Raw genomic sequence first — 13,434 nt, forward strand, 5'->3', positions numbered from 1 at the left:
CCGAGCTGCCGGGGCAGGGCGGCGGGGGCCGGCCCCGGGGGGGTAGGCAGGAGGGCGCCGCGCCACACCGCGGGGCCGGGGCACCGCCCGAGCCGCGGCCCGCAGGCCAACCGGCCGGCCGGCCGCCCTCGCGGCCGGGGAGCGAGCGCGGGCCCCGCCGCCGCTGGCGCGAGCGGGCGCCCAGCCTCGCCTCGGCCCGGAGGCCCCGCCCCGCCCGCGCGCGGCCCCTCCCGCGCCCACCGCCGCCATGTTGAGGCGGTCGCTGCCCGGCGCTGGGTGAGGCCTGTGCGGGCCCGGGCGGCGGCGGAGCCCGTGGCGGAGCAGGCTGGTCGGTAAGTGCGGGGCGGGCGGCTCGGCGGGGCTCCCCGCGTCTCCCTCCCGCGGCGCCCGGCCGGCGCGCTCCGAGGGCGCCCGGCGGCGGGCCAGCCTCCCGGGGGCGGCGCGTGGCCGCCCTCCGCCAGGCGCGGGGCCCGCCGCGGGAGAGCCACCGCTGCCCCGGGGCCCGGCCGCCCTGTCAGCCCACCCCGGGGTGGCTGGCCCTGCCCGAGGAGACCCGCCCGGCTGGGGCATGCCCGGAGCCCTTCGCCCGGTGGGGCAGGGGGCTGGCAGGGGGCCCCTGGCGACAAGCCCCCGGTCGGGCCGGGGAGGGGGCTGCGCATCCCCAGCAGCGCGACGGGCGGCTCAGCGCGTCCCGCCGGGCCGGGCTGGCACAGGCGGCCTTCCGCTGTCTCCGGGGAAGGGGTCGCCTGCCATACCAGCCTGGGTCGCCCTCTGCCCTGTCCGGGGAGCCGGGGGCCCCTGGGGGTGGCATGGCCATCCGTGGGCGGTGAAGCTCTGCAGCCGCTGTTGGCAGCAGGACCCCCTGAGTAGCTTCGACATGTAAGCAGGGTGGTTGTGCCAGCCTGGTGCTTCAAGACCAGCATCAACTTTTGTGGCAGATGCCAGACTCCCCACTGTATGTTTGTCATGTTATTATCATCATCGTCGTCGTCGTCGTCATTGGGCCACAAGATTCCTTGGGCACTGTTGTGCCCGGTATGTCCCCAAATCCCATGTGCTGAAGTGCGTCTTCTAACCTGGGGACCTGCTTGTCACCCCTGCATCCATCGCAGCACCTTATCCTGCCATGCTCCTGTCTTTTAAGACTCCCTGGGTCATCGGTTGGCCACTGTGGGACTTGAATGCCATGGTCCGATCAGCATAGTTTTCTTTTGTTTTTTAACATTCTTAATATTCTGCCACCTATAGAAGATCAAGTACAGTTTGCAGATTGGCTCTTGGGTTGGTACATCTGGCACATACCCGGGCTGTACTGATAGTACATATTTATTTTATGGCTTTTCTAGGCCGCCCCACTCCCAGCGGACTCTAGGCAGGATAGACTTGGCAAAGGGGGGCCATGCTCAATCCAGAATTCCAGATCTATGCAGAAAACCCCAGGGGAGCTGTCCATATTATGTTTGTTCTTGTCAGCCTGCTTCTTTTCCACAAAAAACATCTTTTATTAAATGTTTCTCTTCCTGCTACCATGCCATAAATGTGAGTATACTGAGTACTCTTCCCAGCACTGAGTTTTCGAGCTGCAACCCGTAATATTTATGTGTGCTTAGTAGAGGAATAAGAGACCACCATATCATGACTTTTTTCCTCCCACCATAGAGGAAACCTGTTACATAATGGGCTTCAGTTCACATGCTGCTAAGCATTTCAATTAGCTAGTAGAAAATGTCTTGAGGATGCCAACCCCCCACCCCAACTGAAATCTACTCTAGTTCCTACATTTCTGCAGAAAGACCAGCTAGGTCTGATGGAATATTTGCAGTCCAGTATTAAACTTGCTAAGAATGAAATCTTTTAAATGCCACTGGATTTTCCTTACGGGTAAAGTTGTTGAATTAGCCACTGTTTTCTTAAGAACTCAAAGTACGTGCATACAGTATAGGGCTGTTATGAGTCTATTTTAGATAGCTGCACTATATTATCCCAGTATGTGTGATACCAATATTTTGTTTGTTTGTTTGTTTATTTTATTTTTATCCCGCCTTTATTATTTTCTATCAATAACTCAAGGCGGCGAACATACTTAATACTCCTTCCTCCTCTTTTTTTCCCCACAACAGCAACCCTGTGAGGTGAGTTGGGCTGAGAGCGCGTGACCAGCCCAAGGTCACCCAGCCAGCTTTCATGCCTAAGGCGGGACTGGAACTCAGTCTCCTGGTTTCTGGCCCAGCACCTTAACCACTAGACCAATATTAGGGAGAAGATGTACATGAAGCTAAGACCTATTGGAGATTGTTAAGACTGTCTTTAACTGAGCTACAGTTTGGACTGGGAACTTATGATCTGATTGACAATACTGCATAGTTCAAAATTTGGAAGTGCAGTTCTATACATGTTCATTGGGTCTTATTCCCAAGTAAGGAGATTGTAGCCGCAGGGTGCTTGGTATATGTATATTATCTTTTTTCGGGGAAGCCAGAGGAAGTGTTTGTTGAGTTGCCAAGCAATTTACACCTTCATCTGTGGACCAAACCAAGATGTGTTTAACTTCAGCAAGGTGGCAATATCATTGACTTCATGTGGTTGTCATATGAAGATAGACCCATTAGATGCAGCATAATGACCTTTGTCTGAAATACGTTGACCAAATTCACATATTACCCTAAGTAATGGTTTATTGGACAAGCTGTGGTGACTTGGATCATACAAGCAGTAAACCATGGTTCACAAACACAGTGGCTGGCTCACACAGCATGGAAAGCCAGAACCAATTTGAAACCAGTCATAGGGAAGGTTAGGAAAAAAGTCCAAGAAAATATCTTCATGGAGGCTTAGTAGGATATTCTTGGCTGCTTGTGAATTCAACTTTAAAAATACATCAGAAATGCCTTTGAACAAGGAATGTTTGTCCTGTTTATGATTTTATCCTTGAACTATTCCTTTTAAATTTGTGCTGATAAAATATTTTGTACCAGCCAAGCAGTCCTTCACTGGGCAGCCTTTTTCATGTTTTCAGCCTGCTTCTGATTCAGTTTTGTTGTGTTTTTTCTACCCTTCTATTGCTGGGGAAAAATTAGCAAACTGTGAGAATGCCTGGGTTCTCACAAACAGCTATAATGTGGTTTGCTTGTTTTTGGCTTAAGTTGATGTTGAAATTACTCATTATGGATTAGTGTGTAATGTGCAGCCCATTATGACCTATTCATCAAATTGTGCTTATAAAACCTGGCTTAGCTTTATGTGAATACAGCCAGAAAATGAAAATTACCAGTGTTTATTAGGAAACACTGTAATGTTTCTGCATTGTTTGCAGCTAGGTGCTTTCCTTCCATCTATACTGAAAGTATCAGATCCCTGCTCTTGTTTTGCCCTAACATTCATATTCTCTAAAAGACAATTTCACACATGAAAAGAATTTCACAAGCCTGCTGGAGATTTTACATCATTGCACCGGGTTATCTGACATGAACGCATCAATGAAATTGTAACATCCATTTTTTGTGGGGCTTTGTCTGGTGGGAATTTGTGTCTCCTCTTGCTGAGCCATAGGTGTTGGTTGGTTACAACAGTATTGTACTATCCATAACTCTGTTCAATTTCATCTTGATTTCATGAGGTTATTTAGCATTTGGTAGATGGGAAACTAGAGTAACTATGAGGTTTTGAGAATGCTGTCCTGGCAAAGCAGATATAACAAGCCAGTTGGGGATGAACTTGAACTCACCGATAGGGCGCTTGCTCTGTATGCAGAAAGCCCCAGCTTAACCATCTCCAGGCAGGTTATCTATCTAAAAGTTCAGAGAACTGCTCTTGTCTGACTCCAGTTCATGCATCAGGTTAAGCTGTGGTTTGTTTTAAACATGGTTCGTTGAAGAAAACCACTACTGTATATTTGGGTTGACACAACACGCTAAGCTAAAATCAGACGGACTGCATCATAAGTATGGCGTAGTGAGACTAGCCCTGTAGCCACACTGAGATTATAGACACATTTATTTTTGTCCCCAATTTCAGAACTTAGGGTAAAATTGGAGAATGTACAGCAGCAGGCCACAGTCTAGCTGTAGATGTGTCTGTTCAGAAATACCGTACTTGCCACTGGGCTCTGTGAAATTGAAATGGTTAAGTTTGGCTGGACTTGGAATGTTAAGGTGATGCTTTTCAAACTGCAGTGGCCAGAGTCTTGTGAGAATATTTGAACTGAGGGGGTTGTCAAAGACTCCAGCAGCCTTTCTGATATGAGCATAAAAGCTGCATTACATCTGATGTTAATGACAAGATTAGCAATCATAGGGTTTTTTTTTTAAATGAAATGCCAGATGCAGGAGGATGGGAGCAGTAAGTCACTGGCACTGTGGCCCACAGGGTGCTCAGGTTTAAGCTTTCCCTCCTCACCCATTAGCATGGGAGAAAAGGCCTCCCTTTGGCCCCCGTGGGAGTTAATCACGCTGGGGGGTGGTGATAATGAACTTTCAATTGGAAAGTGAAAGTTTAAAGTTCTCTCTCCCTTAGGTGGAGTGCTGAGGGCTGTTTCCGCCCCTCCCCTCCCCTGGCAGCAGGTTTTTTAATTTTTTAAATCCAGCAAGGTTGTTTACTGATGGCGTTGCAAGCATGGCATGAAGTTAAACCCTAAGCATGCAATTCCAGTGGCTTGTGAGTTTGCAACAGGAAAATGGAAGGCTTCCTGGTTCCTGTACTGTCACAGTTGACCGTTCCAGAGGGAAGGTCACAGAGACTGGCTCTTCAGGACCTTTGTACCATCCCGGGCAGAAGATTTTTTTTCTTTAGGCTTCGGCAGGCCCTGCGCGTGCAACATGGAGAAGAAGGAGATAAAGCGTGCCCATTGTTTCACAGCCCTCTGGCAGCCAAGAGGGAATTGCTGTGATGCAGATTTTGGCAGGGCTTCCCCTGTGGCTGTGGACCGACTGCAATAGTCAGTGTACGCAGCGCACTTTGATTTCTTCACTCCTTGGCTTGGCCCAAACGGGCAACAAAAGTCACGCTGACAATGCCAAGAGCAAGCAAGGAACAGCAGAACAGCAATGCAGGGTAATGATAGGAAAGGGATGAAAGAAGAGGAAAGCAGCAAGGAGTAGAGATGTCTGTTCTACTGGTGGGGGCGGGGGTAAAATAAAATGCAGCAGCCTAGCTTCAGTGGGGAAGTTCCAGCATCAGTCTCTACTGCATACATCCAGGCCCGCAACTAGGGTCTCTGTCACCTGGGGCAAACATGGATTCCACGCCCATTTTGGCGCCCCCCCCCCCAGTGCGGTGCCAGGGGCACATGGCCTGCTTCCCCCCCCCCCCAATTGCAGCCCTGCATACATCTTCTAGTAATGTTTATTATTGCCTTGAAAAAGACGCTTCAGGAACTTGCCTGGGAATGTGGGGAGAGATTGCCTTCCCATTCTTCTCAGATGCTTCTCCTGCTGCTGTGTCAGTTTCAGTGTGGAAGATTTAAAAAAGAGAAATTTCAGAGGAAAAGGGAATGGCTTCCTCTTCCCTTTCAGTGACACTGCCTTGTATGGTGCAAAGAAGAGGGTGAAATGAACAGGGGACTGCTGGAACATGCATGGCACCTTCTAGGTATGTTGGGACTGAAGCTTCCAGAGTTCCCAACCAGCATGGCTGAATTCTGGCTGCAGAATTTGGGAATTGCTGTCCCAGCACTTCTGGAGGGCATCAGGTTGGAGAATGATATGACGACTGTTTGCAACAGCAGGAAAAAAGCAAAAATCACTCAAAGGACTAAAACAGTTTATTGTGGCAGGGCTCAAGCTTTAGTAGACTGGAATCTGCTTCTTCGGATGAAGCAGATTTTGATCTACGTGCTAATCCAAAAACAAACAAACTGCATTATAGCCGTGCATGATGCGTGAATTAGTTAACAATTGGCACTCTTATCATGTTCATTCTCCAGCTAGACGATAGAGGCAGTTAGTGTCCCTGAGGACAAGCTGAAGCGTAGGAGCAGCCTTCCTAAAGCAGGACTTTTTTGCAAGCTAGAAATTATAGGGATTGAAAGCTAGCATGTCTGGAGAGTATCAGGCAGGGAACGTCTTTGCCAAAATACGAAAGCTGGTGATGCAGCCCTTGACTTGTCTTCCTAGTGTCACTTGTTAGGACTCGTGACTGCCTGGGTCCCTTTCAGCCCTACAGCGCTACGTTTGTGGAACATGTACATTCACAGTGACTCCTCTGACGAACTGTTTTTGATTTGTAGTTTTCATCATGGGGGACATGAAAACTCCAGACTTCGACGACCTGCTGGCTGCGTTCGACATTCCCGACCCAACCAGCCTCGATGCCAAGGAAGCCATTCAGGCAGCTGGTGAGGAGAATGACAGCCATCTCAAGCAGACAGGGATTGGCATAGACGAAAATACCTCTTTGTCCCATGCGGCGCCAGCTTCGGATGTCCCAGTCGTGAGTGTCATTGTAAAGAACACCTGTCGCCAGGAGTCGTTCGAGGCCGAAAAGGACAGCAGCCACCTTGGACCGGGCCTGTTGCACAATGGATTCCGTGGCTCAGACCTGCCCCTGGAGACTCACAGCTATGGGAAGTTTGATTCGTCTTTCATCAATGGGGATGGCTTGAGGAACTATCCAGAGAAACTGGAACAGGCTAAGTCAGAGCCTTTGCCCACGTTCAGTCAGTTCAGTCCAATCTCCAGCCCGGAGCCAGAGGATGTGCTCAAAGAAAACAGTATTGTAGACAAACCTAAACATGCCCAAACTCCTTATTTCCCACCTCACCCCATGTATATTCCATCAGGGTCATCCGTGTTAGATTTGCTCAGCAGGACCCTGCCCGAGCCAGAGTTTAGTAGGTTTATGTCAACTGGCCCATCTCTGCTAGATCTCTTAAGTAAGAAACTGCCAGAACCAGAGCTGAGCATGTTTGATCAATACTGTAAACGAGATCCAAAGACGGAAATGCACGGGCTTCAAGAGAGTAGGGCAGATGTCACCAGCAAGAGGGAACGGGACAAGAGCCCAGAGAAGTGTGACGGGCCTGGCAAAGATCTTACGGACACGCACAGTACCTTTAGCGAAGGGCTGCCCCTTGACAGCTTCCATGGCAATAATGTGGGGGAAAGCAAAGGCTCTGTGCCCGAGACAAACTTCTCTTCGTCAGTCCCGCCCCGCCAGCGTCTCAAGCCCACTCACTCCAAACTGTCCTCTTGTGTCGCTGCCCTTGTGGCCCTCCAGGCCAAGAAGGTTGCGGGCATCTCAAAGGAGGATCAGCCGAACGTGGCGAGGGACCCTCCTGGCTCCTTCAAGGATGGCATTAAGGGAAGCCCCAAAATGCCGAAGTCACCAAAGAGCCCCAGAAGCCCCCTTGAGATGGTGAGAAAGGCCAGCAAGCAGCCCGAATCTCCCCGGAGCGTGTGCAGCGACAGCAGCAGCAAAGGCTCTCCTTCGGTGGCGACTGGCTCCCCCCCAGCCATCCCCAAAGTCCGGATCAAGACCATTAAAACCTCTTCTGGTGAAATTAAAAGAATGGTCACAAGGATCTTGCCCGAGGCAGACGACTTGGGCAAATCTCCTCAAGAGTCTCCCGCAGATGGCTCGGCGGCCGAAGAGTTCGTCAAACCCTTCCCTTCTCCAGAAGCAGCCTCTTCCCTGGAAGCTGAGCCAGGCAAGGAGTTTGCAAAAGCCACCGCCCCGGAAGCAAACTTGGCAAGCCCCCAAGTCAACCCTTTGAGTGCAGACGTCCCCATCAGCAGCCTCCCCAGCGCGTCACTCTTGGCCAGCAGCGGCGGCGGGACAACGAAAGCAGGCATTGCGGGACAGCAGTCGGGCAAAAAGCAGCAGCCGGGCATTGTGGCCCAGCTCTGCAACCCAGCCAGCCTCCTCCCGAAAGCTGTGCACCTGGCCAACCTCAACCTGGTCCCACACAGCGTGGCAGCTTCGGTAGCTGCCAGGTCGTCCGTGCAGCGGCGCGGCCAGGCCCAGGTGACCGTGCCACTCATGCAGCAGGTGAAGAAGGCCGCCCCACTTGTTGTCGAGGCATTTAACAAAGTGTTGCATGGCGCCAATCCAGTGCCAATATATACGCCCAACCTCAGCCCTCCCCTTGACAGCAGTATTCACGTTCCTGCCTCCGGGTACTGTTGCCTGGAATGCGGTGATTCATTTGCCTTAGAAAAAAGCCTCACCCAACATTATAGCCGGAGAAGTGTTCACCTTGAAGTCATGTGCACTCAGTGCTCAGCCATGCTGCTTTTCTTTAACAAATGTAGCTTGCTCAAACACGCGCGGGATCACAAGAGCAAAGGCTTCATCATGCAGTGTTCACAACTCTTCATGAAACCCATTTCTGTAGACCAAATGTTCTCACCGGCTCCCACGAGCTCTTCAACGTCTTCAAGTCCACCGACCGCACGGTTGGCCTCTCTGCCGCATAAGTCCTGCGCTGCATCAGGAAGTGGGACCGGGAGCATGGCAAATGCCCAGCCGGCACTGCCTCTGTATACAGACCCCTTGAGACTTATTCGTTATGGATTAAAGTGTTTTGAATGTAATAAACAGGCATTGGACTATATTGCCCTAGCAGCACATTATCAGAGGACCTCAGAAGATAATGAGGGCCTGGTAAGTCACTTTTGGACATCTGAGCTAATATTTCCCCCCTTTGGTTTCTTATCACTGGCAAAGAACCTCAAGCACACATTAAGCCAGGAGAAAAAAAATGAGTTGTGCATCTTTCTAGCATCTTAGGATCTATATTGCAAAATAGGGCCCGCAGGATGTCCAAACACCAGCAACATCCTGTTATCTTATCTGTGGAACCTGCCAAATTGAATTTAAAAATTAAAACATTAAGTACCTGAAAACTTACCATATTGTCAAATCTCAAGAAATGTTGGAGAAGAATGCCAAAATCTGAGAACTCCAAGCTGAGGTTGTCAAAACCACCTGAGATCTTGTAAGATTTCTGCCAAGTTTTTAATTATTTTTATCTTGGTGCCCACTAAAAGGTTGCCAAACCTTGATCTATATGCTTTATCAAATCTTAAGCTGCATGTGGAAAATAAGCAGTGGGCACAATCATTGAATGACAAACAAATTCAGTCAGGTGCTCCGGGCTAGGAACATGTAATAAAACCCACTACCTCTTTATTTTCTCAGTACATGGAGGTAAGTGGTGATTTCAAGGATCCTTAAGAATGTTAATTTTGTAGAACCTATTTACATAGCTTGAGAGCAGTTTGGTGTAGTGGTTAAGACATCAGGCTAGAAACCAGGAGACCATGAGTTCTAGCCCCACCTTAGGCACAAAGCCAGCTGGGTGATCTTGGGCCAGTCACACACACTCAGCCGTAGGAAGCAGGCAATCGCAAACCACTTCTGAAAAACCTTGCCAAGAAAACTGCAGGGACTAGTCCATGCAGTTGCCCAGGATAGGACACGACTGAAGAGATTAAAAAAAAAAAATGTATAGCTTAGCCTTGTCCAAATATGCTTGACTTTAGCTACCAGGATTCTTAACCAGAAATATAATAGGTTGTATTTCCTTGGAATTCTGAGAATTGTTGTCCCAATTCAAGGCCAGGGTAGTATAGTAGTTAATGTTTTGGGTGTGAGGAGATCTGGGTTCCAGTCCAGACTCAACCATGGAAGCTCCCTCGGGTACTTTGGGCCCGTGACTTTCTTTCAGCCCATCCTATTTCACAGAGAAGGTTGTGGGGAAAACAAGGTGGAGGGCACACTGGGTAGGCCACTTTCAACTCCTGTATGAAAAGAGGGATATGAATCAAAGAGTGGGTAAATGTGGAGGACCTCAAGGTGCAAAAGACTAGGTTACACTGTGTTTTTGTTTAAAGTTTTTATTAGTACTTAAAATACGGAAAAATAACCTCAATAGAGAACTGTTCATTCTCCACACCTCCCTAAAATTTTCCTGGTGTCTATCAGCTGGGGATGATGGTTGGATCCAACTTACGGAGCCAGGGCTGCATCATGGGAATTTGTTCTCACTTTTATGTAGCAGCTTGCTCTGCTTCTCTTTTTGATACTGTCCATGATATTGGCCAATGTTCATTCAAAACTGTTAGTTAGATCTCGGGATTCAGCTTTCATCAGTAGATGATTCACTGGATGTAACTTGGGTGCAAGCTTTAACTTACAAATTTGCAAACCAGCCATTAAAAAAAAAAGTCATAGTCAGTAAATACCGATAGAAGTATTTTATTGTTTTGTAGGCAAAAAAAATTGCTTTATGTTTTTTTTTTCTGCTATTTAGGCCTTAATAAAAATGGAAAAGCAGAATTAAGACTAGAATTTCAAGCACAGTAGCCTTAATCCTTAGACTACAGTTCTTGGCACACTAACCTGGAAGTTGAGTCTGCTGAAATCACCGTGGTATTTCCACGTAAACGTAGATTGTTAAGGTTACTGTTTGACCCAGATTCTTATATCTGAATATTAAAACAACAGTGGGACACATTACAGCTTCTTTCACTGTCCACTGTAGATCCTCCTCTCTACCTGATTTGCCTGCTTTTAAAAATGCTCAAAGGCCTGAAATCCACAAAAATTCCATTTCTAGGAACACTGGGCCTACTCACAATTGCCACATCAAACCCTGCATTTATATGTAAATTGGCAATACGTTAAAGCAGGGTTCCTCAACCTTGGCAACTCTAAGCTGTGTGGACTTCAACTCCCAGAATTCCCCAGCCAGCAAACCAAAGCCGGCTGGGGAATTCTGGGAGTTGAAGTCCACACAGCTTAGAGTTGCCAAGGTTGAGGAACCCTGCATTAAAGAGGAGAGAAAACGAAAACTTCAGTCTCTGTGCCACATAGCTCAGCCCACCACATCATTACTGTTTTTCAGGCCTGCAACCTAGTTAAGCAGCAGTGTCCTACTGTTCCAGCTCCCTTATTTATTTTGAGTGTTTCCATAATGTGATGGGTTAGAAATATTAAAACAAATAGTTCAAGCCTGAAATAACTGAATTTGAACATTGATGGAGTCAACAACAAGCTCTACCGTGCCATCTGAGGTTTTGTTGTGTTTCAGTTGGGCAGTTCTGCCAACCAACCATGCATGATTGGGCTGCCTGTTTGCCACTGTCTTTGGCCTTCTAGAAGGTGTATTTAGTCACAAAATGGGGTAGAAGGGGATCCCCTATGTTCCTTACCCACCACCGCCTCCACTGCCTCAACCTGGAGAGCCAGTAGTGTAGTGGTTAAATGCTAGGCTTGAAACCAGGAGTCGGCGAGTTCTAGTCCCACCTTAGGCATGAAAGCTGGCTGAGTGCCCTTGGGCCAGTCCCTCTCTCTAAGCCCAACTCACCTCAGTGGTTTGTTGTTCTAGGGGAAATAGAGGAGGAAGGAGAATTACGTACACTACCTTGAGTTGTACAAAACAAAGGTGTGATATAAATCCAGTAAATAAACAGATCCCACTTTTCAGTTAAGTGGATGAAAGGCCAGGCGTGATCTAGCGTACATATTGATACAACCTTGCTTTTAATAGTATGTAATGCAGCTGTTAATTACATAATTCATTCTAGAAAACATCAGCTTTAAGAAGGATGGGAGCTTTGCAGTTCCTCCTCTTCTGTTGGATTTTGCATGGGAGCTTTTCAGAGATCATCCCAGTTCTGTGCTGCTCTCCTCAATTTGTATTTGGGAGAGATACGGTGAGGACCTGGTTAGCACAATCCATGAATAGTAGCGTTAACCAACAGCGGAAGGCAAGTGGGAGGAGATTGTGTTGTGTTGGAGCCCTGATGGGGATGGAAAAACATGCAGGTCTCATAGTTAAGGCACCAAGAGGTGCAGTTGAAATGAAAGGGATCAGCCAGCCCTCCCACCCTTAGTTTTCAGTTGTATGGTTGTTCTGAGCTAGCCCCTTTGAATTCGTTGTTTCAGTTTAGCAAAATGTTCAGGTAACAGTTCCGATGGTTTTGACCAATTTCCTGTTCGTGCTCAGTTTTCCTCTGTTTGTATACGTTGAAAGTTACCTCTTTGTAGAAATGTGGTCTTCAATGAGCTGCGCAAGTGTGTCAGGCTAGCATGCAACTTATTTTTATATCTTTCAGCACAAAGCAGTATTATAATTGTAGTCTTACCGAGGCTAATCAGCTTCAAAAACTCCATCGTTTACAGGAAAAGGTAACAATCTATATTGTGATTCTTCATAACTGGTAACGAAAATAAGATTAAACAGGTAACTACAGTAAGACAAAACAAGTGTTACATTCAAGTGGGTGGTAGTGGAGCAATCCAAGTTTTGCACATAATAACTATATTTCCATGGAGCAGTAAACCAAATTTTGACTTGCTTCCAAAAAACGGGTCTGGATACACATTGCTCTGTTCCCAATGGGCACAGCTAACTAACCCAAATAGGTCCATCAGTAGCTTCCTTGCCCTGTCATAGATGTCAGAACTCCAGTTTGTTTCTGGCTTCTGTCTTGGAGAGGAAAAAGGCAGAATCTCTAGTATGTACAATGTAGTAACCAAAGCTAGATGGAGTTACCTGATTTGTATCTCAGGTATGCAGACTAGTGATGAGTCACAATTCTGAAGACCTTGGCTTTCCATCACAAGCAAACAGAGCAACTGCTCTTTAGTTTCTTAATGTGAAGAAACTATATACCATGATTCCGTACAATTAAATTTTTTGGAATATTTGTGAATCTATTTCAGATTTTTCCACGCTGTTGGCACATTACACAGAGTTGGGCAACCCTTTCCATCTTCGCTGTCAGACAGTCTCGTTGAGGAGCCCATTAGTGGAGAGGTTGATAATCCAACCTGAATTCCTAGTTCATGCACAAACTTACCCATTCCAGCAACATAACCGCCCAGAGTCCCCCGAAGGGAGGAGATGGGCAGGGACAAATTGGATAAATAAACAAACGTGGGATGATCGTATTGTGTGCTTCAATTAGGATGCCAGGAATCAATTTTGAACAGGTGCAGTCACTGAATTCAAAGCTTTGAACAACTAAGCATGAATCATTTGAAAGCGAGGGTAAGAAAAATCTAGTAATGCTTTATGTCAATATGTTAATGGTTTTCAGCACTTGGGAAGTGCTGAAGTTGTATTTAATGATTATTTCAAAGAGATCCATTGAGAGGGAGCGGGTATTTGTGAGAGAACTTGTACATGCATGTGTGTAAATTTCAAGGGATGATTTCAATAAGGAGATCACAAGGCTGAAGATTTTTGTTCAGCTGTATTGACAGGCACTCCGCTAGGCAGATTTGGCAGCAGAGCCATGCCCAGGGAAGCTGTTATGGGCTCCACAGCTGGAAAAAGGAAATAGCATGGGCCAACCTATTGGGACCATGGGAGACTGTGTCCAAGTCAGTGGCTCCTAATATGGAACAAGTAAGACACTGATAAGGGAGCACTCTCAGGGGTGTGAAGCTGCTTAAATACTTCATGCATACTTCAGTTGGGATATCTGT

At 47.6% G+C, this 13,434-nt stretch overlaps 1 protein-coding gene across 2 annotated transcripts in view; it reads left to right on the forward strand.

The window, feature by feature from the left end:
* The first annotated feature begins 241 nt into the window (after positions 1-241).
* The window catches only part of ZNF592 (zinc finger protein 592), a 30,100-nt gene continuing 16,907 nt past the window's right edge, over positions 242-13,434 (forward strand). Inside the window, exons 1-2 of one of the 2 annotated variants that reach the window (XM_063314450.1) lie at positions 242-332; positions 6,224-8,598. In XM_063314450.1, coding sequence (XP_063170520.1) covers positions 6,232-8,598 — 2,367 coding nt within the window. In that variant the 5' untranslated portion in view covers positions 242-332; positions 6,224-6,231. Of the gene's footprint in view, positions 333-1,258; positions 1,282-6,223; positions 8,599-13,434 lie in introns of those variants that run through there. The other variant, XM_063314451.1, reaches the window with a different exon arrangement.

This window comes from Candoia aspera, chromosome 13 (assembly GCF_035149785.1).
Source record: "Candoia aspera isolate rCanAsp1 chromosome 13, rCanAsp1.hap2, whole genome shotgun sequence".
NCBI classification, from domain to species: domain Eukaryota; kingdom Metazoa; phylum Chordata; class Lepidosauria; order Squamata; family Boidae; genus Candoia; species Candoia aspera.